The sequence below is a fragment of the Homalodisca vitripennis genome, chromosome 3 (assembly GCF_021130785.1).
Source record: "Homalodisca vitripennis isolate AUS2020 chromosome 3, UT_GWSS_2.1, whole genome shotgun sequence".
NCBI lineage: Eukaryota > Metazoa > Arthropoda > Insecta > Hemiptera > Cicadellidae > Homalodisca > Homalodisca vitripennis.
In genome coordinates, this window is record NC_060209.1 from 74,045,473 (window position 1) to 74,072,558 (window position 27,086).

At 37.9% G+C, this 27,086-nt stretch overlaps 1 protein-coding gene across 1 annotated transcript; it reads left to right on the top strand.

The window, feature by feature from the left end:
* Positions 1-6,025: 6,025 nt before the first annotated feature.
* On the top strand, positions 6,026-20,769 carry LOC124357063 (proteoglycan 4-like). The gene is made up of 2 exons (XM_046808468.1): positions 6,026-6,763; positions 17,204-20,769. The coding sequence occupies exons 1-2, from the start codon at positions 6,635-6,637 to the stop codon at positions 20,411-20,413; spliced, it is 3,339 nt and encodes a 1,112-aa protein (XP_046664424.1). The 5' UTR covers positions 6,026-6,634; the 3' UTR covers positions 20,414-20,769.
* The last annotated feature ends 6,317 nt before the right edge of the window (positions 20,770-27,086 follow it).

Below are 27,086 nucleotides of genomic sequence, written 5' to 3' on the forward strand. Positions count from 1 at the left end.
AGCTTCCCAGATCCTTATTAGTACTCCGTTCTTGATCTTCATAGAGTCCCACTGTGCCCAGTAGCTCTTGTATAGGTGATCTCTAGCCGCGATGTCTTCCCAACTAGGTCGAGTTCCAGCTTCCACCTCTCGCAGGAGTGGTCCGATCTCCGTGTCTCCTAGCTGCTCGTTCCGAAGTTCACTCATTTCCCATCCACTAGCAGGCTCCACGGTGACACAACGTACTTCTGCCGAAGGATTCTTTTCTTCTACCTTGGAGCAGTGCTTACAGCCTTCTGGACAAGGACGACGTGACAGAGCATCAGCGTTGGAATGTTTCTTCCCTTGTCGGTGTTCAGACGTGAAGTTGTACTCCTGAAGCCGCTGCACCCATCGCGCTGTCTGCCCCTCCAAGTTCTTGAAGTTCAGTAGCCAAGTCAGGGCGGAGTGATCTGTCCTTAAATGGAAAGGTTGTCCATAGAGGTATTTATGAAAGTGTTCTAGGGACTTCACGACTGCTAGCAGTTCCCTCCTTGTGACGCCAGTAATTCCTTTCGGCCTTAGATAGTGTTCTGCTGAAATAGGCTACCACGGTTTCCTGGCCATCCTGAACTTGCGAGAGTACTCCTCCTATGCCCACGTCGCTGGCGTCAGTGTCGACAATGAACTTTTCTCCAAAGCGAGGGAATCCCAAGATCGGAGCACTACAGAGAGCAGTCTTGAGTATCCCAAATGCTTCACTCGACTCTGAGGTCCATTCAAACTTGCGCTGTTCTTCCGTGAGCTTGGTCAGTGGCTTAGCAATATCGGCATAACCCTTCACGAAGCGGCGGTAATAGGTGCACAGCCCGAGGAAACTTCTTACCTCATGTTTGTTACGTGGTGTGGGCCATTCCTTTATCGCTCGTATCTTCTCTGGATCCACAGAGACTCCTTCTGACGAGACTACATGTCCGAGATAGTTTACCTTATTTTTAAATAAGTTGCACTTCTTCAGGTTAAGCTTCAAGTTGGCAGAACGAAGCCTTATAAAGATCTTTTCCAGGTTCTGAAGATGGTCTTTAAACGTCTTTCCAATGACTATGATATCATCCAGATACACTAGACAGGTTTCCCAAGTTAGACCTCTAAGCACGTTCTCCATTAATCTCTCGAAGGTAGCTGGTGCATTGCATAGTCCAAAAGGCATCACGGTGAACTGCCACAGTCCGTTTCCATTCCCTATGGAAAATGCCGTTTTTCTCCTTGTCCTCTGGAGCAATCTCTACTTGCCAGTACCCACTCTTCATGTCCAGGGTCGAGAAGAACTTGCCGCCTCCCAGAGCATCCAGTGTGTCGTCGATCCGCGGTAAAGGGTAACTGTCCTTCTTGGTGACGTTATTGAGTAGTCGGTAGTCCACGCAGAACCTAGAAGTCCCATCCTTCTTCTTCACTAGTACCACCGGCGAATTCCATGGACTGCTGGAAGGCTCGATCACCCCATCTCGCTCCATCTCCTTTGTTATTTGCTCAGCTTCCTCCCTCTTCGCCCAGGGTAGTCTCCTAGGAATTTGGCGGATTGGTTGTGCGTCTCCAACATTTATCTTGTGCTGAACTACAGTCGTCCTGCCTCTTGGCCCTGTAGCAGTTTCGAAAACATCCTGGTACTCTGTTATTAACTTAGCTACTTGTTTAGTTTGTTCCAAGTCCATTCCCTTGCAAGCATCTCTCACAAATTTAGCTATGTCTTCTGGAAGATTCTTGTGGCAGGATGCTGTCTGTCTAACAGATTGCGATACAGAAGAAACTGAGTAACAGGTACCTAAGAGCTTGCCTTGTTTTAAAGTAACGGGATAGTCGTTTAAGTTCATTATGCAGACTGGAACTTCCCTGGAAGATTGAAACAGTGTCTTCCCTACAAGGACACCTCGGCCAAGCTCCTCTTCGTTTACAGCTGGGTCTAACATTAAGTTTCTGTCCTTCCGGTACAGTTCTGTCGACTTCTGCTCTCACGATCTTCTGAGCACGAGATGGCAGTGTGGTATCTTTTTAATAACCGCACCGAAGAAGTAAGATTTTTTCTAAGCTGAAGGACGACTTCTTCTCCGCCAACAGCCGTCACCCCTTTCTTGAGGTCTAATTGAAGGCCAAGTTTCATCATTACGTCCATGCCGAGTATAACGTCCTCCTCGATGTTAGCAACGAGAGTGCGATGTTTAAAGCATGTACTCCCGATGCAGAAGGTGGCAACTGTCTCCCCGTGAACACTGGCCAAGTCCCCAGTCGCAGTCCTCAATGTCCAGGTTGTTGGAGTGACTTTATTGGGAGGTGAACAAACATCTCTATTTACTATGGTCATCGTTGCCCCAGTGTCTAGTAGAAGGCTTCTGGGCTTCCCGTTGACTAATCCATCTATGTAGAGGCTGTTAGTCTGTCCTGACAAAGATGCCACAATAATGCTGTTGGCTGGGGCCTCAGTTTGCTGGGTTGACAATTGCCCCTTCCTGTCAACCCTTTTTAGTTTTTCCTGCATCTGCCCCGAGAGGCTCTATCTGGGCACTTGCTTCGGGGATGGCCCAACTCTCCACAACTCCAGCAGCGGATTTCCTTCTTCCTGTTCTTCAGCGCATCCAGCACTCTCTGGACTACGTCTTCTATCTTAAAACCTTCTTCCACGCAGACCCCTCGAAGACGTGCATGTCCTTGCACAGACTGTTTTACTGCTTCAAATTCTAGTGCTTGTGTTAGCGCCTCGTGTAATGTCTTAGGACGAGCCAACTTTACAGCCTGCTGTGTTTCAGCGTCTCGAAGGCCGTCGAGGAATTTGTCGATGGATAAGTTCTCGCAGACAGCCTCATCACAAGTAGAGTAAGCACCTCTTACAAGTCGTGCGATATCAGCTTCAAATTCCTGCAGTGATTCATTGGACTTCTGGTGGCGACTCCTGAGTTGAGACCTGTAGACCAGTTCCATGTGCTTATGTCCGAACCGCATCTCCAGTCGTCTAACCAGTTCTCCGTAGTTTTTGGCGCTCCGCAGGTGGCACGGTCCGCAGGACCTTTAGCGCGTCTCCACGCAGCGAAAGGCAGAGCATGGACGCTTTTGTTGATGACGGCCAACGGTGGACGGCGGCAGCAGTCTCGAACAGTGTCCGAAAATCCTCCCAGGTCATCTTACCGTCGAAGGTTGGCACCCCTGCATTACTCATTGGTGGACATGAATTAAGCTGAGGTTCCGTAATTAATTCTGGTTTTCCATCTTCTGGGCTAACAATGGATTCTGTGCAGGTTTCTGAGCCCTTGTTTCTCTGAGCTATTTCCTCTAAGATCCTAATTCTATCACCAAATTCTTTTGAATAATCATTTAACTTGTCTTCTAATTTTTTGGAGCAACCATTTATACCTGCTTCTAGTTGCTTTTTAAATTCCTCTTCAACTCTACAAATTTTTAAATTAAGCTCTGTAGCTAATTCATCTTTCATACTTTTCAAGTCATTTTGAAGTGTTTCACAATTACTATTTAATTTTTCTTCCAATGTTTTACTATTACTATTTAATTTTTCTTCCAATGTTTTACTATTACTATTTAATTTTTCTTCCAATGTTTTACTATTACTATTTAATTTTTCTTCCAATGTTTTAGTTAAGTTAGATTGTAACACTTTGGTAAGCTTGCTTGCTTCAGTTTCAAAAATTAATATTTCGGGATCTTCACCTGCTTCTATCATCGCCTGTTTAAGTCTGTTAGCTAAAACTGTTTTTGTCCCAGAAAGTATCTAAGTCCCTTTCTTCTAACTCCCGTTTTAAATCAGCCACTTTCAAATCTGCTAACTTAAACCCACTAGAAGCCATCGTTTTATTATATTATTACTTTAAAATAATATTAATACAATAAATAAATAATAAATAATATCTAAAGTGTTGCTTTAAACAAATCAATCCCACTTCTGACACCAATGTTACGTTTTTACAAACTAAATAATTCTTATGTGGGTTTACAAATAAGCAACACGATTATTAGTTACAATTAATAATGTTTATTAAAGCTAATTTACAATAAGGACAAATAATTACTTTAATTGAAAGAAATTACTATTTACAATTATTACTATTAATTACAACTCCAATAATTACAATTACTATTATTAATATTTGCTAAATGACTAAGATGGGCTTCTGCAAAACTAATATTATTTGCAATCACAAATATAGCTAATTAACAAGTGGCTTTACTGTCTCTTCTGCTTAAGTCCAATTTGCTTACGGTTTCCCCGGTGTCGTATCCTTCCACAGGAGTTGTCCAATACTGCGCTGAATCTTCCGGTCGATCCCACGATGCGACGATTCCCACAGCAGTATCTCCGCAGGCACTCACTATCACAGGATCCGTGTCACGACACCCACTACACTGCCTCACTGGTACTCACAACTCCCCCGGCTCCCCAGTAGACGGCCTTATATAACCTTCTAGCATTCTTGCTAGAAGGGTCTATACCGGTGGGCTCTGGAAGGTCTAGAAGATTCCGGAGTCAATGGGCAGTGAGTCTTTTACCAGGAAGACTGCTTCTAGACTTTCTATTGTCATCAGCCTATTCAGAAGAAAGGACTGGCCCAGACATTTATGAGGGTGTTGATGGCTCTCGCAGAAGGATTTATGGCGGTCCCTTACGTCAACAGCCAGGCCGCCACCGCAGCCGCCCGCGCGACGGCCAGCTCCGTGACAATATATACCTTATGCATATAACATAGTTTTTGGTGGGTAGAGTAGATTCAATGTGAATGTTTAGCTCCAGTTCACTTTACTCAGATTTCAGACACCGTCACAGACTTGATTCATGGAATCTGGAGTCATGTTCATCTGAAGAGATCCAAAAAAGTCAGCTGCAAAAGAAGCTCAAAATGAACCCTTTATATCGTTTTGTCATCAGAGATACCTAGATTATAGAATATGGTATAATATAGGTAGAGAGGTATACTCATTGTCTCATCAGATGCACAATTGAGTTCACTACAATGTTTTAGACACAATACCACATGCTCCACCATGCTAAAATCCCCCCCCCCCCACCCCCCCCCCCCCCCACCCCCCCCCCCCCCCACCCCCCCCCCCCCCCACCCCCCCCCCCCCCCACCCCCCCCCCCCCCCACCCCCCATTTTGAATTATACTGGTTGTGTTTGAATCAACTTTGCATTTATTTTAGTTAGTTTTGAACAGCTTTGAAGTTATTACACTTGAAATAATTATGTGGTGATTAGTCTTTGATATGTAATGCAGAGATTTTAATGTATGTAGCGAACCATCTGTATAATCTTTGTTCAGTCTACTCAGGTAGTTTGTATATTGTTTATCTTGATTAGACTACACGTAATTATTTTATTTTGTTATACAGTTATGTGGGGAATAAATAATATCAGAGACGGTGTTATTGACAGGCTTATAGACTATGGAAATTTAGAAATTTCTGACAATGAATTTAAAATAGACTTTATTCCAAAATCTAGGTCTACACATAGAGGAAAATGTTGATAAAATTGAAGTTGCTATTATGAATTAGGAGGTGGAGATGCAATGAATCTTATTCCTACAATTTTAAAGGTGTGAAAAGTTTTTGGATGATTATGATTGTGAGAGAGAAATCAGGGTTATGTAAATGAAAACATTATTTTGTTTTTGTCTGTACTTGTAATGGGAAGAAATTCACAATGTAAATTGAAAAATACCATACGCAGGATGAAGTAAATTAGCTACAATAAGTAACACATGTAAGGGTTAAACAGCAATTACAATTAAGTTAAAAATGTTCATGCCCACAGATTGTTTTCCATACATAACCAGACATATTTAATAACCTGTCCTTGCAAGTAACATTTTCATCCAGTGACTTTGTGGTCCAGAAGACAGTTTTTTTTTTTTTACCCTAAAACTGTACACCAATGTCCCAGTAATTCTTAAAAATAATATTTAGGAATTGAATGTATTCCATATATTGGTCTTGATAAAATTATTATTATTATTAAATAATTGCACTATATTACATAATTATTGCATAATTTATTACAGTGTAATAAAGAGTTAATGCGAAACAAATTATTTAATGTATTTTAGCTGTCAAAATTTTATCTGACTAGATCATCCAATTAATTATGTTCAAAACATTTTAAAATAAAAAAAGTGCACACAAAAATATGTAATTTTTAAAACATATCTTTATGTTGGATAACCGATGTTTTCCCTCTCAAGTTGTTTTAAACAATTTATCCTTTCTCCTGTCCCTACACATTTATGTGGGAGGACGTGCAATGTGTAAAATTGTGTGGTTCGCAAGATTGTTAAAGTTAGGATTAAGGTTAAAGTACCAACGATGAATAATTTCCCCTGAGATTGTAAGATCAAAAACATGCAATCTGAACTTCTCTGTCAAAAGCAATGTTCACAGCACATATTCAGTCAAAAGGCACTGTTATTTGTAAGTTGAATAATATTTATACAGTATTTAGGCCACAGACACAAAAGGCGACTATATTAAAAATTAAAACGTAAATAGAGAAATATCATCACTTAGTGTATGTCTTTAATGATTCTTCATAACATTAATTGAAGTAAGTAGTTAATTACATTCCAACTGTTATTACCATCATTTATGTTCTGATAACAATCACCTGTAATGTGTGTTTTATGCTTCCAGGACTTCAGTTCTTCGTCTCCGCCACTGCGTGGTATTGTAAGCTGTGTGACACATGGATCGGTGATCTTCACTGTGCATCTGTCCACCTCAAGTCTGCTCTGCATTCTGAAAAATATTCTGTAAGTAGATTAAACTCTCCAGCTAATTACTCTGCCAACATGGTTTCTAAATAAGATAAAAGCAGTCTATTAACAAGTATCAATATAACACGTTCTTGTTTTATACATTACGCTACATGCTGTGTGTGTGGTTGAAGTATGTCAATGTATTCAATTATGTGCGCATTATATGTAGTACACTTTTTGAAAGTACTAAGGCTGATGTTCCTTTTGTTTTTCTGCAAAAAATGGTACTTCATTAATAGTTCTTGATGTCAAGAGTCAATAATTTAATTAGATGCATTGACATCGTCACTATTAACACTAAAAGAACTATACTACTGTATAAATATTAAAAGAGTGAAATTTGTGGGAAATGTTTTGAGAGTTTAGTCATTGTGAAATCGCGATTTTCATGATCATTCGATTTTCATTGATTTTCAACATCAAATCTTCAGTCACTAGGCCAGGCCGAAAGCTACAACTGTCATCATGAACATTAGTGTGGTCATTTTTAAAGTCAATACACCACTGCCTTACTCTGCTTTCACTTATTATTCCATTTCCGTAAACTTCACACAGTTGGCGATAGATATCAATTGGTTTATGGTTTTTTGCCAACAAAAACCTTATCACTGATGCGTACGTATAGATACGTACTGCATGCGACTACAGCTTGATGCGTAACGAATGCCAGTATGTTTTGACACCAAGATGGCGGGTGTAGCCACGCCCACTGCCGCACCATTTAAAAACGTCTTATTACTTTCTGGATAGTCCTTGTACAATAGAGACTGTATGGCTTATCAAAGGAGTAATTCTTAACCATTCCTTCTGACACGTTGGTTATCATTTCAGCCTCAGAAAATTCCAGGGTTATTTTCATATGACCTGAGGAGGTAGCCTTTATCACCTTTTGTACAAAGCTTCATTGCGCTTAGAGCAGCTGTCTTCATTACCTCCTGCCCCAGATGAGTGTATCCTGGACCGCTTCAAGTTCGAGGGTTCGTTAGGAACCCTCACTGCTCCTGTGATGCTTATGCAAGCTAGCCTTTGAAGACTCTGTAGCTTCTTGACAGCTGTTTTTTGTTCTACTTTCAGCCACCACACTAATGCAGCTTATGTGACTATTGGTTTTATAATAGTTTCATATATATCAAACAATCCCCATTTCAATCCAAAGAGTGTTTTGCAGGTTCCAAGGCCCTTTGTCACTTTAGATATTGTGTTCTCAATATATGGGTTCCAAGTGAACCTCTTATCTAGGATTACTCCCAGATACTTGGTTTCTGATTGTTTTATCCTGTACCTTCCAGGACAGGTTGTGCAAGCTAGAACTTTCTTTTCCTGGTAAAGGTTATCATATTTGTTTTAGATGGGTTAACCCATGGGACACACTCCATGACACCAGTTGTTTATAAATTTTATAGCTTCTTGAGTGAGGTGTTCCAGCATGCTTTTGTTTTTCCTTTTAACCATAAGCACCAGGTTGTCGGTATAGCATTTTAGACTTGTTTCCCTCTTTTCTGGTTTGATTAGGTCATCGACCACCATAGCCCATAGGAAGGGAAACAGAACCCCTCCCTGGGTTCACCGTTGGTTGGCCTTTACTAAGGACACTAGTGAGTTAGAGTGATCAGTTTGGAGAGTTTTATGAAGCCTGGCAGCCTCTGGTAGGCTGCAGGTTCTTATACATTTAGGGCATATTGTTAAGGCTTCTAGTCATCTGACGTTTTTGCCCATTTTAATAGTTTTCGGGTTTTGTTTTTAAGTGTTTCTAACCTCCTAGTCCTCTAAGGCACATCTTTCTTTAGCCTACTTTATCTTAGGGGGTAGTTTTTCTCATAGGCCTCTATAATAGCTTGCTCACCTAGTTGAGCTGGCCTTTTTAATTCAAATTCGTTTTTCTGGAAGGGTTTTATTTCCACCAGCTCTTTAAATAAGGACACTCGGTATCACTTCCAGTTGGTGGACTTTGGAACAATGTGGGCAGTACCTTCACTTCAACACCTGCCTCTATATCGAACCCAATGGGGCAGTAGTCAAAGAATGAGGCCTCCTGTAAAATGTGCCACCTTACTATATATATTTTTGAGTCCTTTAGATAGGTTATATCCAGAACATCATTTCTTTCTCTAGTAATAAAAGTGGGACAAGACCCTCTATTTTATAGAACTAGATAATTTGTAAATAAAAACTGCAGGAGTTCCTCAACTCTTTATGTTAAAGTTGGTACTGCCCCAGAAGGTGTGGTAAGCACCTATTTCTCTGCAGTGCTTCTGTACCCTTTGTATTTCCACTGGTGGACAGTGTGTTGAAAGGTTAGAGAAGTAGGCTGAGGCTTTAATTACCTCTTTATCCCCTTGTTGGGAGACTACGTACACTTACACTGCCACTAGGTCTCTTGTTATCAGATCTGTAACAAGGAAAAGCAGTTATATATTTTGAAAGTAACACCTATGCTCTTGGGTTTTCAATTGAATGATTGAGTTTTATAAGTATGAGATTACCTACCTGTCATTAGTCATCTGATGTAACCGCTGTTGATTCAAGATTCCTGGATTAGAGTGATATCCAGGCCTGTTGTGATAAACCTCCTGTTTGGAAAGTAGGTGGTCACGATTCTCGCACGAGGAATTTATTTCTCTCTCAGGTACAATCCACAGACTAGCTCCCTCCCAAGGCTTAAAGGAATCTTGCTTTCCTTTCAACCATTCAGCTGTGTTCTTGTTCTCACGTGTAAAAATCAAGACTCCTTGTCTCCTGTTGATCCTGTAGAAGCTTGGAGAGTTAGATCCTTCCAGGATGAAATTTTGTATTTCTTCCATTTGTTCAGATGAGAGTAGTGTTTCTGGAAAATTGGAGTAAAATATTCCCACTCTTATACACTCTGCAGCTTGTTTGTATGATGGTTTGTGGGGAGGTGCAGATTGCTCCTTTCGTGACCCCTGTCCCTCTGCATTTCTATTTTTCTGATGATTTTCCAAAGTGAAGCCATTGAGAGTGAGTCTTTTTAGTTTTCCCTCTCTTTTTAGAAACATATTATGTACTTCTGGAGGAATTGGTTTTAAGGCCGAGTCCTTGGCTTTGTCTTGGGTGTACTCTTGTCTACGAAACCATGCCATACGTTTCCTAGCGGTGCCACTCAATTCAGGGATATCTGGGAATGGCCTTTCGGCTATCTGCTCCCTCTACCCTTTGATGGTCATCCTTCAATATGGTATCTTCTTCTGATGTATCGATTTGGGCTGAGCTGGGGGATCGAGGACTTCTGCTGGGAAGTCCGCCTGTCTATTTTGTTTTTACAGGACAGCTAGGGTCAGCACCCATTTCCAGTCCCTCTATTTTTTTGGGTTTTCATCCACTTTTTGAGAGTTGATATGGCTCTCTGGTTTTTTTTTCCTGAGGGAAAAGGACAGTTGGTCCCCGCGCTTAGTCCTAAAAGGACCTTTGCGCCTCCCCTACTTAATTTTGTGTCCTCAAAGTCCTTGGCTTTTACAAAAACCAATCAGATTTGAGGGCTCCTGTTCTCTGATATCCTATGGGCTGAGGAGATATGCTCCCAGGTATCTTTTCCGAGTTTCTAAGATGGCAGGGCAATCTAACCAAATATGCTCTGCTGATTCCTCCTTGTCCACAGAGTCTACATTCATCAGTCTGCCTAAGGCTCACCCTCATAAGATGTTTCCTTAGGAGGCCATGTCCTGTCAATATCCCTAATATCAGTCTCATATCCTCCTTATTCTGATCCAAGAGAGCTGTCCACCCTTTAAAGTAAGGAGAGATAAACATTTTGGATAGTCTTAATCTTGAGGCTCTACTCCAATTAGTGTTTCTTATCCTCTTTTCCCAATCTTTGACCAGAGCTTTACTGTTGGAGAAGGCTATCCCGCAACCTGGCTCAGACCCCACCATTATGGACACCGCTTCCTTTTTGCCGAAGATGTCTCCTTTTTCATTTCCATGAATGCCTTCATGACCCGGCACCCAACCGAGTGTTACTCTGTTATTCGTTGCCAGCTCAGCTAGAGTATTCTTTCATTCCCAGACTGCTTTCGAGTCAAATGAACAGTTATCAAATGCCTTTAGTGCAGCCTGACTATCAGAAAATATTAAGTATCCTTTTGTCCTCATTTGTATGAGTCTTCTCGAACATGAGTCTATTGCCATGGCCTCCTCCTGAAAAACCGTGGCATGTCTTCCCAGGGGCATAGCCATGTCAACTCCTGATCCGTACATTCCGTATCCTGCCCTAGAGCTAAGGTGTGAACCATTTGTGTAAAACTTCAGGACTCCTTTTGTAGGGTAGGCCTCCTTTTTAATCCATTTCTCCCTACCTTCGATAGAAACAGTATATAGGTTTTCAGAGGAGTATTTCTTAACCATTGCATCTAACACATCGGTTAGCATTTCAGCCTCAGGAAATACCTGCATTATCTTCATGTGGCCTTTCTAAGGAGGTAGTATTTATCACCTTTGTTACTAGAAGCTTCATTGCACTTAGAGCAGCTGTTCTCATCACCTCTTGCCCCAGAGGAGTGTATCCCAGGACCACATCAATTGCTAGTGTTGGGCAGGAGCTCATCGCTCCCATAATGCTTAAGCAAGCTAGCTTTTGAAGACTCTAGCCTTTTAGCAGCAGTTGTTTGTTCTACTTTCGGCCACCACACTAAGATTCAAGATGTCTTTATTAGTCATTAAGCAACATAATAAGTTACAATAGACTTTGTCAAACTATTGGGCAGTAATACTTAAAAAATAACAATTTTAGAATTGGAGACTTATTTTAAAATTAACAGGAACATTGCTAAAGACATAAGAACTTATAAAAATAATAACTGGTATAAATAGAGAGTGGTTGTAGGAAATTATTTAAGAAATAATGAAAGCATTGTAGGGTAAACAAATAAAAAAAAACAAATTGAACAAGAAACACAAAGAACATATACAATTAAAACCCAATGAAAAATGTAAAAATATAAATATTTAAATCGGGTGGTTAAAACTTAAAATTTCAAAACTATAAAACAAAAGTTAAAAGTTAAAACTTGACTAGATAAAATTAAAAACTTAAGGAACTAATATCACAGGCCAGATATTTATTCACATAGTAAAATGCCTTTTCTTTAAGCCGTTTGCTTACAACTCTTTTTTAAGCCATTTGCTTACAACTCTCAACTCTTTTAAACCTATTTATATTTACAATCCATCCTCCTTTTGGTAATTTATTAAATAGTTTTATTTTCATATAGATATGACTACCTTTTGTTTTTTCAAGCCTGGTCCTTGGCAGCTCTAACATGTACTTGTTCTAGTTTTATAAGTATGTATGGTTTCTCTAACAGTAAAATTTTGCAGATTTACTTTCACATCCAGTAAACAATAATATATACAAACAGTGCAATGTCATGCTATTTAAGTCCCTAAAAGCTTCCAGGCAAGATTCCCTTTCATTAAGATATTTTATAATTCTTATTGCTTTTTTGCCAGACAAACACTTTATTTGAATGGCAACTAGTTCCCCATAAAGTAATTCCATAGACTAAGTGGAAGTGGAAAAAGGAATAGTAGGTGGTTATTACCATTTCTTCAGTGACACAGAGTTTCAATTTACGCAGTAGGAAAATTACTCTTGCCAATTTATTACAAATACTTTCTATATGGCTTTCTCAGCTTAGTCTACTGTCTACAAAGATTTCTAATAGTTATCAGGGTTAAAACATTTGTAAATAACATTTTCCATTGAAATATTATATTTTCTGTTTTGCTATTGTTTACAACAAGCCTGTTAGCCTGAAATTATTCAGTTGCTACCTTCATTGCGTTTTCTTGTTGTTTTATTAAACCATTAACTGTACTATGGTGATTTAGAAGAAGAGTAGTATCATCTGCAAACAAAACTGACATACAGGGTAAATTGAAACCGAGCCTTGTGGCACACGGATTTGAATGGTTTTTATGAGAGACGAATTAGAACCCTGAACAACCATTTGTTTTCTATTATTCAAATAAGATACCAACAAATTTAACTCACTACCTTGCACAGGCAGCATATGTGACCATCGGTTTTATTATAGCTTCGTAAAACCGATATATCATTTTGGGTTTCAATCCCCATTTAAATCCAAATAGTCTCTTACAGGCCCCAAGGGCCATTGTCGCTTTGGATATTCTGTTTTCAATATTCTGTTTTCTGAGTTCCAAGTGAGCTTCTCATCCAGGATTATACCCAGGTATTTCACTTCTTTTGTTTGGTTTACACTGATTCCCTCCAGGACAGGTTGTGTAAGCTGAAACTTTCTTTTCCTGGTAAAGGTTTTCATATTTGTTTTAGATGGGTTGATCCGTAGACCTTCCCCATGACACCAGTTGGTTATGAGGTTTAGTTCTTCTTGAATTAGACGTTCCAGTGTACCTTTGTTTTTTTCCTTTGACCATAAGCACTAGCTCGTCAGCATAACATGTAGTCTTGTTCCCCTCTTCTCTCAGAACTCCCCCTCGGGGACAGCCTTTCCGGGCCGTGATTGTGGCAGATTCGTCTCTGTACTTTCCTTTAACTTCTCTGCTTTTTAGGAGGGCTACTATCCATTTGACTACATCTGGGGGAACTCCAAAGCGTTCCAAAGCAGTCTCCATGGATTGATGTACAACTCGGTCGAAAACTCCTTCAATGTCCATAAAGACGCTGACTAGGGCTTCCTTTTCGCCGAAGGTGTTCTCCACCGCTCCCACTAAGCTGTGGAGAGCAGTGGTAGTTGATTTACCTTCTATATAAGCATGTTGAGTGGGACTAAGTGGGTGGTCTGGTAATATTTCATCCCTTATGTGTCTTGTTTATTATTTTTTCCATAGTTTTCACCATGAAGGAGGTTAAGCTTATGGGTCTGTACGAGTTGGATTGAGTCGAATCCCTGTCTTTTTTTCCACACGAACACCACCAGTGCTGTCCTCCAGTTTTTTTGTATATATCCTAAGGCGTAACTATTTCTCAACAGAATGATAAGAGTATTTAATAAGATGTCCAGCCCCTCTTGAAGAAGGGCTGGAAAATCTCCATCTGCCCCAGAAGATTTAAATGACTTGAATGATCTTTTTGCCCATTTAATTGTTTTGTGTGTGAATAGTCTTTTAGACCGCTGTCTGGCTTTTGCAATCTCTCAGCTGGATCTCCCCTCGACTAGAGAATAAATATCTTCATTTCGAGTCAACTGACCCCCGGAAAGTGTGTCTCCAGAAGCAGTTCTAAGGTCTCCTTCCTGTTCACTGTAAACCTTACCCCATTGGTTTAGTGTGATCAGTTTGGAGAGTTTTTTGAAGCCTGGCAGCCTCTGGTACGCTGTTTATGTTTTTGCAAAAATTTCTCCAGGTTCTTCTTTTGTTCTTTCTGAGTTCTCTTTTATATTCGTTTTGGGTATATAGATAAGGTATCCAATCGTCTGTCCTTTTTTCCCATTTTAGTAATTTCCTAGTTTTATTTCTTAGTGTCTCTAACCTTCCACTCCACTACGGCACATCTTTCTTCAGCCTGTTTTGTCTGAGAGGGCAGTTTTTCTCGTAGGCCTTTGTTATAGCTTGTTCTACTAATTGTGCAGACCTTTCTAAGTCAAATTTATTTTTCTGGAAGGGTTCTATTTCTTCCAACTCTTCGGCTAGAGACATTTGGTATCCTCTCCAGTTGGTGGATTTAGGAACCCTGTGGGTCACGTTTTTGCCCCTATCTCCTCTATGTTGAACCTAATAGGGCAGTGGTCCAATAGTGAGGTCTCCTCTGAGATGTGCCATCTTATAATGTTTATGTTTTTGAGTCCTGTGGATAAGGTTACGTCTTCTTTTCTAGTTCTAGTAATAAAGGTTGAACTTGACCCTCTATTTTCTAAAACTAAATCATTACTGAACATAAACTGTAGGAGTTCCTCACCTCTTGGGTTTATGCTTGTGCTTCCCCAGTAGGCATGGTGAGCATTGCAGTCACAGCCGAGAATGAGGGCTGAACCTCTTATCTTTGCAGCTCTGCAATAGTTTTTCTATCTCTTTTGGTGGGCAGCTTGTTGACGGGTGAGGAAGTAGGCAGAGGCTGTGGTAACCTCTTTCACCCCTTGCTTTAATACTACTTTCACAGTATCTCAAGATCTCTTGTTATAAGATCTGTAATAGGAAAGGCTGTTATTTGTTTTAAAATTAGAATACATGTACTGGGGTTTTCAATTGATCGATCATATATGAGATTACCTACCTAAGTTGTCAATCCTCTGATGCAACTTCTATTGATCCCAGGTTCCTGGATTAGGGCGATATCCAGGTCTGTTGAGATAAACCTCCTACCCAAGATGTCAGTTGCGCCCTTAGCATGGTTAAGGTTTATCTGTATAAGGCGCATACTTACGCCTTTTTTCCACCTCCCCCTGGTGGTCCATCCCCGTCCTTCCTTTCGGAGTGTTTGGAGACGCTGTCCCCTTTTCTTTCTCGGGCCGAGACGGATGGTCCTTTCAGAGAGGATCCCCTCTTCAAGAAGAGTTAACAAGTTGGTTTTTCATTTTCGACCGCTGTACTGCCTTGTGGAGTAAACCTCTCGGGTAAGGTATGTACAGATTCCTCTGATACCTTCACGGTCTCCTCTACTTCCATCTCTACAGCAGTGCTTTTTTTCCGTGGTGACTGTCTTAGATTTCTCTGAAGTCTCTTCTACCTTTTTAGGTTTTTCAGTGTTTCCTTGATGTTTTTTTCTTTAGTCTTGACTGAATTTATTCCAAACTTGTAGCCGATCCATGGACTCTCTTTCTCAAGTTTGTTTGCTGTGGTGCAGTCGACTGCCAGGCTGACTCCCTCGTCGCTTCTACGCAGGACATTTCATTCCCTGACAGATACCTCTTTATTTTGTACTTTCAAGAACTTCGTAATCTTATCGGTGGTTTCATGTGTACTGTTAGGAAGATAGACAGTCGCAATTCGTGCACATGGAATTTCTTCCTCCGGTACAATCCTCAGACTGGCCTCTTCCCAAGGCTTAAGGGAATCTTGGTTTCCTTTCAGCCATTCAGCGGTATTGTTGTTTTCACAAGTGAAGATCAGAACTTCTTGTCTCCTGTAAGTTGATACCGTAGAATCTTGGAGAGTAGGGACCTTCCTGTTTCTCCAAGATTGCTTCTAGGATGAAGTTCTGAATCTCTTACATCTGTTCTGTTGTGAGTAGGGTCTCGGGAAAGTTGGAGTGTAGAATCCCCACCCTTATATCTTCTACTGCTTGTTTATATGAAGGTTTCTGGGGTTGTGCAGATTGCTCCTTATGTTCCCCTGTCAACCTTCATTTTTTGTTTTCTTTCTCCAATGATCTTCCGGTGTGGAGCCATCAGAGTGAGATCTTTTTTATTTTTTCCCTCTTTTGTTTGATCAAAAATTTATTTTGTTTTTCTGGAATGGGTTTTAAGGACAATTCCCTGGCTTCTTCCTGAGAATAACCTCTTTTCTGAAGCCAGTATAAACTAGGTTTCATGGTGGCTCCACCAGGCAAGGTAGGCAGTTCTGGGAGCGGCCTTTGCTTTCTCTTCCTTTTGGTGTTCGCCCTGGAGAGCTGAGTTGGAGGTTTGAGGACTTCTACTAGGAAGTCTACCTGTCTTTTGAGTTTGTTCAGGACAGCTAGGGTCAGAACCCTTAATCAGTCCCTCTATTTCTTGTGGGTTTTCATCCACTTTTTGAGTGCTACAAGAGCTCTCTGGTTTTTTTTTTTTATTTTTTTGTATTTCTTTACTCATTTTGTTCCCACGAATAGCGAAGATCTAAAGGTCACCCCAAGCATTGTCCCACTCTACTTGGAGAAGGGTATATTTAAACTGGTGGTGTTTCCATATTAAAGATCAAGCTCTCCCTTCACTATGCAGCCCTCGGTATATGCTGTTCTACCTTGGCTGGGAAGGATAGAGAAAATTAGATATAATTGAAGGAAAGTATAGTAGAAGTTAGATTTTTGGGAAAGATTTTCCAGAAAGCTGAGGGTAGAATTGAAGGAGATGTGAGTAATAGTGATAACAAAAAGAAGCCCACCATTTCAGCTCAGCTTGATTAGAGTGTTTATTGAAGACAAGAACTGAATCAGACAGTACTCAGGTGCGTTCCCTGAGTACCCCTCCACTTCGCACCCTTTATAAATATAGATTAAGAAATAGACTGACTAACTTTCCGCTTGGAAATCAAGGGAGAACCAGAAATCTGAGAACAACTTTTTTGAGTGACATTCTGCCTTGGTGATCACGCATAGTTTGATCCTCTTTGCGGAAACAAGCACTCTGTCTAATAATCCCACCTCTGGGAGTTGGATGGACAAAAGAGTCAATATAATGGATACAAGTGCCCTTCCTATTGATCAATTCCCTCCTATTACTATCCCTTTTCGTGTTTGTGTTTATTTATGTTACTATAAATTTAAATAAAAGAAAATCTAAAATTGATTATTGTATATCTGTGCAGGCTTTCACGGAAACTAATCCTCACTGGGAAGTTGACTGGCTTGCTAGAAGAACTCGTGCTTATGAGCAAACTGCTGAAGATCGGAGTCGGATAGATGTCAGCAAACAGCAGATAAGTAAGCATATAAAAAATGAATCATCACAGTCTCCTTCACTATCAGAATTAATCAGAAGTGATGGCATTGTACTTAAGTCAGATAAATCAAAACTGGTGAAGACAGCAAGTGAACAACTTATGTCAGCTCTTCAAGATAGTACAGAGAAAGACAATGAAAAACATACGAAAGAATCATCAGGTAAACGGAAAAAAAAGTCACGGTCAACCTCTTCTAGCTCTAGTTCAAGTTCAAGCTCTTCCAGTAGCTCTTCTTCTTCTGATTTTAAATTAAAAAATATTGAGGATGAAAGTATCAGAATTGCTATGAGGAAAAAGAAAAATAAAATTAATGAATCTACTCCACAACATTTAATTCTTCCTGAGATTCAAAAATTAAAGAGTAAGTGGGATTCTCCTGAAAAAGAAATGATTGAAAATGTAATTAACAAAGAAGGAACATTAGAAACCATGGCTGGAGATGATAAGTTGCTTAGAGAATGGATGGAAATAGCTAATAAACCAAATCCTGATGAACAGATTTTAAATGAATTGTCTAATCGAATGAAGTTAAAACAACAGATTGATAAATCTATTAAAAAACTTAATGCCATTGAGAAGCAAAAAGCAGATAGGGAGGAAAGGCTTAGAAATCACCACGAAGATAGAAGGAAAAGTTCTTCACGAGACAGAAGAAATGAAAAATCAGATAGATATGAAAAGAGAAAAGATAACACAGAGAGATATGACAAGAGATATGGAAGCTCACATAAAAATATTAGAAAGGATGACAAATCTGGAAGTAGTAGTAGATCAAGTAAACAAAGATATAGCGACAAGGCATCTGAAAGAGGGTATAAAAAGGATAGCAAACCTAAATTGGAATCAAAATCTATTTCTTCTAGACATTCAGATGGAAAATTCAAATCTGAAGAAGGTAGGACAAAAAATGAAGATACTGAAAAAATAAAGGAGGATAAACCAGTAAAACCAGACAAGTCTATTGTAAGCCGCAAAGGGTTATGGGTTCCTTCAAAAAGTGCACTGGATCCTAATGGCAGTAGCTCAGACAATGAAGCAGATGGACAAAAATCTGACAAAAGTCCATTTGAATCTAGTTTTCAGAAAAAAGAGATTAAAAAAACAATTTCTATAAATGTATCCAAAACAAAACTTCCATTTATTGGGAAGATGCCTTTTATGAATAAGTTTGGGCCTAAAAAGTCTGATGAAGTTCCACAAGGATGTGAAAATAAGGTAGTTGGTGAAGAAAAAGTCGAAAGTGATGAAATGGAAAATCGTAATTTAATTTGGCCTAATATTCCTCAAGTAGAACATCATGAACCTGAACAAAAGGTTCAGTCTAATGAAGAATCCACTCAGAATATAAAAACTGAAATTAATACCTCTGGAGAGGTATCAATCCAGAAGACCAGTCAAGATAAACAACCAAATCCAAATACTCTAAATACTAATCTTACTCCCACCAGCAAAGCTAATATAGAAGCTCAAACATCTATAATGATGCCAGTAAAAACAACTTTAGCACAAAGAGTAGCTACTGCCAAGAAGCTTGTAGCCTCAATGACTAAAACAGAGCATACATCTGATGGCCCAGTCGATATGGAAATAGATGATGAGGATAAACCAGAAGAATCTTTGCCTATTGATTTTCAAACCACATTAGAAATCCTGTTTCCTGCAGAAAATCCAGGATCACATATAATAGAAGTAACAGAGGTACCACCTAGTTCAGGAGAGGATGTACGTGAGTTACAAACTAAAAATTCTCCGAATATATCTAATTCAACATTACAATCAAATCAAATTGCTCCCAATATTAACAACCAACCTGGTCTTAATGGGCAACCATCTGTGCCAGGTCCAGTAGAACCCTCTGGACCAAACGTTGGAATTTTGCCATCACAGATAGGAGATAGAAACACACTATCTACACATTATGAACATTTAGGATTGGGGCAAATAAATCATATGGCTTCAGTACCAGGACCAGTGGGGCCAGTCGGAATTCATCCAAGTGATCAAGGACCTATTCCAATAGATGTTAGAATTAAAGAGTCCAGACCAGTCGGAACTGTGCATGTGGGACAAATGCAAATGGGTTCTCGACCAATTGATTATGGGCAGATGAGCTCAAGGGCACCAGGGCCTGGATCAATGGATTGTGGTCCAATGGGGCCAGGACCAATGCTTGATCATGGGCCAATGGGACCAGGAATGATGGATCGAGGGCCAATAGGACCAGGGCCAATGAATCATGGGCCAATGGGGCCAGGATCAATGGGACCGGGAATGATAGATCGTGGTCCAATAGGACCAGGACCAATGAATCATGGGCCAATGGGACCAGGGCCAATTGAACATGGTCCAATGGGGCCAGGACCAATGGATCGTGGTCCAATGGGTCCAGGACCGATGGATCGAGGTCCAATGGGACCAGGACCGATGGATCGTGGTCCAATGGGGCCAGGACCGATGGATCGTGGGCCAATGGGGCCAGGACAAATGGAACGAGGGCCAATGGGGCCAGGACCGATGGAACGAGGGCCAATGGGGCCAGGACTGATGGAACGAGGGCCAATGGGGCCAGGACCGATGGAACGAGTTCCAATGGGGCCAGGACCAATGGGACTGGGACCAAGGGGACCTGGGCCTATGGGACCAAGACCAATGGAATGTGGCCCAATGGGTCCAGTACCAGTACGACCAAGGCCACATGGACCTATGATGGGACCAGGTCCAAGACCTCACTTACTACCTATGGGAGCACAACCTGTAGGTCCGAGACAAATGGCTCCACCACCTCCACCTCCTGGATTTCCATCTGGTCCTAGACCAGTGAGCCCAGATATCTCAGCTGAAGATTCTTTTAAGAAAAAAAATCCACCGTCTCAGAAAAAAAGACAGCAATTAAAACGGCGAAGAGAAGAATTGGAAGCAAAAGATAAAGAACTCAAAGAAAAGATTGCCCAGCAATTAGAGGTTATTGCTCAAAAACAGAAGGATGAAAAGGAGAAAGAAGCAAAGCAAAAAACTCTTGATGAATTGGCAATGCTTGGAATAGATGAAAGTGATTTAGCTGCACAGACTGTTTAATAAGTTTGCAGTTTTATGTTATGAATACCTAAACTTTGTAATTTATTTTTTACAAAAAACTTATTTATAAAATATTTTTGTACATAATGACTCTGTATGTAACTTCTATTAATTATAAAAATTTAATTTTAATTAGTAATAATTCTAGCTATTGTAATTATTAATTAATATTTTGTGACATTACGGGAATTCACTAAGCCCTGAGAACACTGATATTTCTATATAAATTTATAGTGGTTCTATTTAGTCATAGTAATAATTTTTTATGCTTACAGTATTTGTTAATGTAATTAATGTATTTGATTTCTCCTTTTAAAATGTCTTGACAAGTTAAGAATAAAATTTTAGATTTATAACAGAGTTTTCATTATTCATATATATGTTTTATATTGTTACTTTCTTCTAACCTAATTAGTTCTCAAGATTCTTTGTTCTTTTAACTTTCTGTTGACCACTACTGGTACCTGTAGCCTCATCTATTTCCCTGCAATATAACAAACATATGTTTCATAGATGGTGTTTTAAAATAACATAACAAACATCCCTGATATAAATTATAGTTATTAGAAAATAATTATAGAAAATGTTTTACTATTAAAAACATTTTGTTGAAATTGTGAAGTTGGAGAGTTAATCTATTTCTAAGTAACCAGACTTAGAAATAGATTACTGCTAGACTGAGTTACTGCTATTGACCCAGACTGAATTTATGTGCAAAATATCTTTATATTTAATTCTATATTGTTTTAAAGATTTCATTTTAGGTTTTTAAAGGGCTATGAGGCAGAGTTGAAGTCAGAAAGAACAATTTCTTAATGAGCACCTTAGGTAACATAAATGCCTATGTAGAATTTTCATAATAATAGTAAACAATAACCATTAATCAATTTTATATTTGCTCAACCTCAGAGGTAGAAGTCCAAAACAAACCTTGTTTTTTTTATGTGCCTCTTGTAATTAAATCTAAAATAAGACTTATGGATTTATGTCTTATTATTGTGTAAAAGATTTTATTAATGAAAAACACTGTACATTTTATTTTTAGGCTTGTTGACCCGTATCAATGCTTGTAATAGTTGAGCGGCAATAAAGAATGATTCAATTTGATAAGAGTTGTAATGCTGCAAAAATAGGTAACTAAAGAAGTAATCAGTCATTTAAACTGGTTCTGGTTTAGATATACAATGTTAATTTCTCGTAACACACGATATTTTGACAAAGGACTTTTTCATCTCAGAACAGAATTTTTAATGATTTTAGACCTCTCAGCTTATTAGAGGAATCAAGACTACTAGGTATCCATATGACCTGAATAGGTAGGATAAAATAACATCCACAGGTATGAGCTTAATAAACTATGGATATTTATCAGTTGAAACCCTACTATTCCTTTCGTACCATAACTAGCATCAGTTTTCTGGTCCACAACGTGTCAAAACATTGCTTACACGATCACATTTTTGAGATATTTCGATCTTGCTGTGACAAAGAGGCATCTCTTGTCAACAGATGTTATTTCAAAATATCTGTCAAGTTAGCATGTAAGTTTTGGTTTAACATCTGTTGACTGAAAATGGCTCTCAACAGTGAGGCCAAAATATTTTAATAATTTAGTTGTGTAGACAATATTTTAATACCAGTTGTTCCAAAAAAATAAGTTAGTTATGACACCGGCTGGATAAGTTATGATTTTCCTATTGTGTTTACCTTTTTAATACCTTTTATGTTGTTGGCAATGAAAAAATGTTTTATCTAGTCGAATTATAAAGCACTTATACGTTTTTGAGCCAATGTTCTCATAATATTAATATAAGATTGATAGTTCGGTAAAAATTATGTGGTATTCATAGAATTGTATATATATATATATATATATATATATATATATATATATATATATATATAATTTATTTTAAACAAATTCATTTACTTTGAATGAAAAATGTCAATCAAGTTGTATAATTAAGCTTACACAATAAATAAGAATTAAGTGGGCAATTGCACCAAACTCTTCTTTTTTATGGGGGGTGTATAAGAAGTCTGCTGGTGTTCTCTTATGTTTGCTATTCTTCGATTAGATTGCTATGATGTTCCTTTTCACTCACTCTTACATGTCTGTACTGCATGTGTTGGAAACCACATAATCACTGTGTGTGATCACAAATTACCCAGATTAATATTATGTTGCTATTGATTTTCATAAATAACACAGAAGGGAAACAATTAATTTTGTTATAACCATGTGTATACATTGTGCACAAATCTTATTATATTAGAAACTGTTTGGCTCACAAATTTCATTATGTGCTCAAACTGTTAAAAAATATTTTTCCATCAAATAAGCTTCTTTATAATTAGAAGGAGATATCTATACTATTACTATACAACAAATCTAATGGTATCTCTGTGCATTTCTGTCACTCATTCACAAAAAACTACTACACTAATTATACTGAAATTTTACCTGGACATTCGTAGGGTCCTGGTTAACATATAGGCCTATTCCTATTTCAAAAATCCCTCTTGACTATGCCCTACTGGTCTCAAGTTGTGAAAAATACCATCTGGGTCTCTATAGTTTCAAATTGTGAATTTAAAGAGCCTATTAAATGTAATCAACTGTGCTGTGTAAACATTGTTTTATAACAGCACAACCATATGTTTAATTAACTTAGCCACTATTTCCAAGTTTAACATAGAGTAAGAAAATATCCAGATACAAAAATTAAAACTTTTAATAAAAATGTAGTTTTAACTGTACATTTTTGGAAATGCTAGTGAAATATGTAGTGCTTGGTCAATACTGTAATTTACACGGTGGCACGTATGTGAGTTTTCACAGAAGAAAAATTTAAAGGCGTTATAGGTTAAATTGAATAAAACACTTTTAGGCAAGAAAACAAATTCATTATATGAAGTTACTTGCATATTACCATACAATGTTATAGCAGTTGTTCGAAATGTCCACATTGATTTTGTATACACTTCATACTACGACTGAGAACAGAATCACAAATTTTTAGCATTAAAGGTTTATTGTTATTAACAAGCTCAAATGCATTTCTAATTAGGTTTCTGAATTCGTCAAAATTTTGTGGTTTTGAAGCATACACAGTCTTCTTTATAATACCCCACAGTTGCCGACCACGCAATTACGCCAATGAACGCGTAAAAGTCTATGTTAAAAGTATATTTTTATTAAAACTTTATTTTTTTATCTGGATATTTTCTTACTCTATGCTAAACAGTGGTTGCAGAATCTATGCTTTCAAGACCTAAATGTAACCAAACTCAAAATAGTGGTTAAATTAATCAAACATATGGTTGTAGTGTCATAAAACTATGTTTATACAGGACAGTTGATTACATATAACAGCCTCTGTCAATTTATTTCTTACTGTAATGCAACTTTGAAGACCAATATGTGTAGCTCAGAGGCATTTTAAAAATAGGAATAGGCCTTAAGATGTTGCCCAGGGACCTAAAAAATGTACATATTAAATTTCAGTACATTTGGTGGAATAGTTTACACATGAAAGTGTAACAAACAAACAAAGGCACTTTCCCAATATAATACAACAATATAAAATGTAATAATATAATATAATAAAACAAAATATCTACTCCCTATGTAAAGTGAAAATCCTTACTAAGTTTATGCAACATTTCAAAGCAATCATATATAATAGGTCTTGCTGTTTTCGGACGTACAGTTCTGCGAAAGAATGGCTCGTTGAGGCATAATAGTGTTCATTACGCTGTGTTTCGTTAAGTCGCTGTAAAATGCCATATCACATTTTCAAGGAAGCCAACCAGTTTTGAAAACCTTATGTACAAACATTTACAGCTTTGTTCTTTAAATTGGGTTTTATAACATTTTTGTAATAATATCTAAAAAAAAAAAAAACTTTAAACAAAGTATTTCCAACCCATTAGATGTTTTTCAATCTTAATTAGCACAATCTGGAATAAAAGTTATATGGTAACTTTATCTCTGTTAGCTGCATTTCACTACTGATGGACTTAGTGGCGTATTTTAAGTTTCTGGCGTATCTGTCACCCCTTCTTTGTATCATAGCCAAAGCTGTTTTAAAAATGCAGTAGGTATAAAAAACATTATTGGTTTAAACCAATTTAATCTTGTTATATTTGTTATCATTTATCAATGTTAGTGTTGTATTTTAGTTTACCAACACTGTAATATGACTAGTTTGAAAGAAATAGGAACATTTTACTCTAATAAACCAACCAATACATTTTAGTGATAAATATGTAAGCTGGAAAGTAAAATGCATATGTTTGTTCAGGAAAAAAACAGAGCTTTGTATCATTTACATATCTATAGTGATTAAATCAACTTTCTTCTTGATTTAGACAGAATGAATAGTAACACCATCGAAAGCTAATTTCTTGGTTATCTCAGACTCGCTGGTTAAAACAGCCATATCCCCAAATGTGCTTTATTCATCATCGGTTTTGTGTAGGTTTTTATCCGTTTGAGAAAATTATCTCTCTGCTTAGCAGTTCAATGCAAGGATCGTCAAAAGAAGTTTCAATGTATGTCAACATAGGGGTATACGTCTTGAACTCTGTAGACATGTAACAGTTCATAAAGATTAAAAATATTTTTTGGACATTCTTACTCTTTAAGTTTCGTTGTAGAAACAAAATAAATGTAGACATTCTATAGCAAAATCTTGTTACAAAAACTGCACAATTTTTTACAGTAATCAATTAGTGTCTCTTTGACGGTTCTTCTTTTATGATTAAGATGAGAAATCGAAAAAATGAGCTCAGTTCATCGTATACAGCTTGTCTCTTTTCCATTTCCATCTCATTAGATAAGGTGTCTAAAAAGTGTTTATTTTAAAGTTCTGTCTGCAATAAGTTGTATTTCACCTACTCAGTCTCATCAGGTTGGGGTTTTCGTGGCCTCTGTTTTTTCACATCATCTTCATATACATACATTCCGACTTAGCAGAGCTCCATTTTCATAAATATCGAACTCTTTTCTTATGACATTAATATACTCTGTGATAATGATCCATACATTAGTGCTGCTGTTGACAAGTCGATTTTAGATGATAGCAGCTTGTGTGGTTGCTTTTTATGTTTCTTCATTAGAAATAATGTTGAGTGCTTCTATTACTTCCTTCCAATCTTCATTCAATTCCTTGCAAGCGTCAAGGCTTTACTACAAGCAGCTCCACTTGAGCACGTTCTACCTTCACTCATGTTCTTCAGAGTTGTGGAAATACAAACAAAACAAATTTTAATCTACAATAAATTGAGATATTGTACATTATTTAGGAATCTTTTAGTTTTATTCACTCTAATAAAAACGCAAAAGTAGCAATTTCTACTTCTTTGAAAAAGGTATTACCAGTATAACAACTTCCTCTTCCGTGTGTCCATGACTTCCTCCTTTGGCATCCCTCCTTGAGCTGGAAGATACCAATTCTATTTTTGAGAACCAAGGGAAGGCATTGTGAGGTAGTGATGGTGTATCTGCATATCAACAGAAACTACACTACTTCTGCCGCCATATACAGTATAGGCTACAGTTGACAGTCTAACTTTATAATATTTGGTATAAAACAGTGCAGTACACTGGCCTTGACATATACACACTTAATTTTAAAATCTTCTCAATTGAATTGTTTACATAAGTTTAGTAAAACATATGTTTCAGTTTTTTTTACGAACTTCAGCAGAAACATCAAAAGTGTCAACAGCTGTTTAATGTTTGTTAAAATTGTATTTTAAACACAAATATTATCATTATTTTTCCAAATTCTAAAGTGTTCCAGGAAAATGTTACAGTCCGTTAGATTCGGAATTCTCATTAATCGAAGGCGTAGTCTAAGAATACTAAAGCATTTATGATGGAGCCCTATGATATTTTTCAAACAGGAGTACATATAGGTACATATTATTTCAGTATCCAAAGTTGAGAGGATTAAAAGTTAAATGAAATTTTAACAGGTTCCATTTCGCATTTTGTTGAATGCAAAAATATATACAGTACATCCAAGTCTTCAAAACCTAATTTAACACAAAAGTGTCAACTTATTTCTGTTTTAGTTCATTTTATGTCTAAGATATTTCAAGTACCATAATTATAGTTTACCCTTTTGTCATGATGAAGAAAATATATAAAGTATGTACAACTGAAAAACTACTGCGGTCAAAAAGAGTCAGTTCCGGCAATTCAAATTGACTTCTGTTCTCATCTATTTACAGTCTCACAGTTGATGTTGCCCCGATCAAGAAAATGTATATGTTGGTTTTCAAGATCTACTTGGGTTATAAAGTTTCTACTACCAGCACTTATCTACCTCTGATCTAAGATATTTCAAGTTCCTTACTTAGAGTTGACTTTTTGTCCCAATGAAGAAAATATATTGTACAACTAAAAAGTTACTGCAGTGAAATGTGTCAGTTCCGGTTGCTTAAATTCACTCCTGGTCTAATTTATTTACTAATCCACAGTTAATTTGCACTGACCAAGAAAATAAATATAATTTGGGATCCAATTTGAAATAAAAAGAATATTTGGATCAAAAATACTTCCGTTGCCTACGTGCTGCTTCCAGTTTAAGGGGAAGAGTGTGCCGTACCTTTGATACTCCTGAAGCTACAGTAAAATTTCCATACACAATGTCAAGAGGGC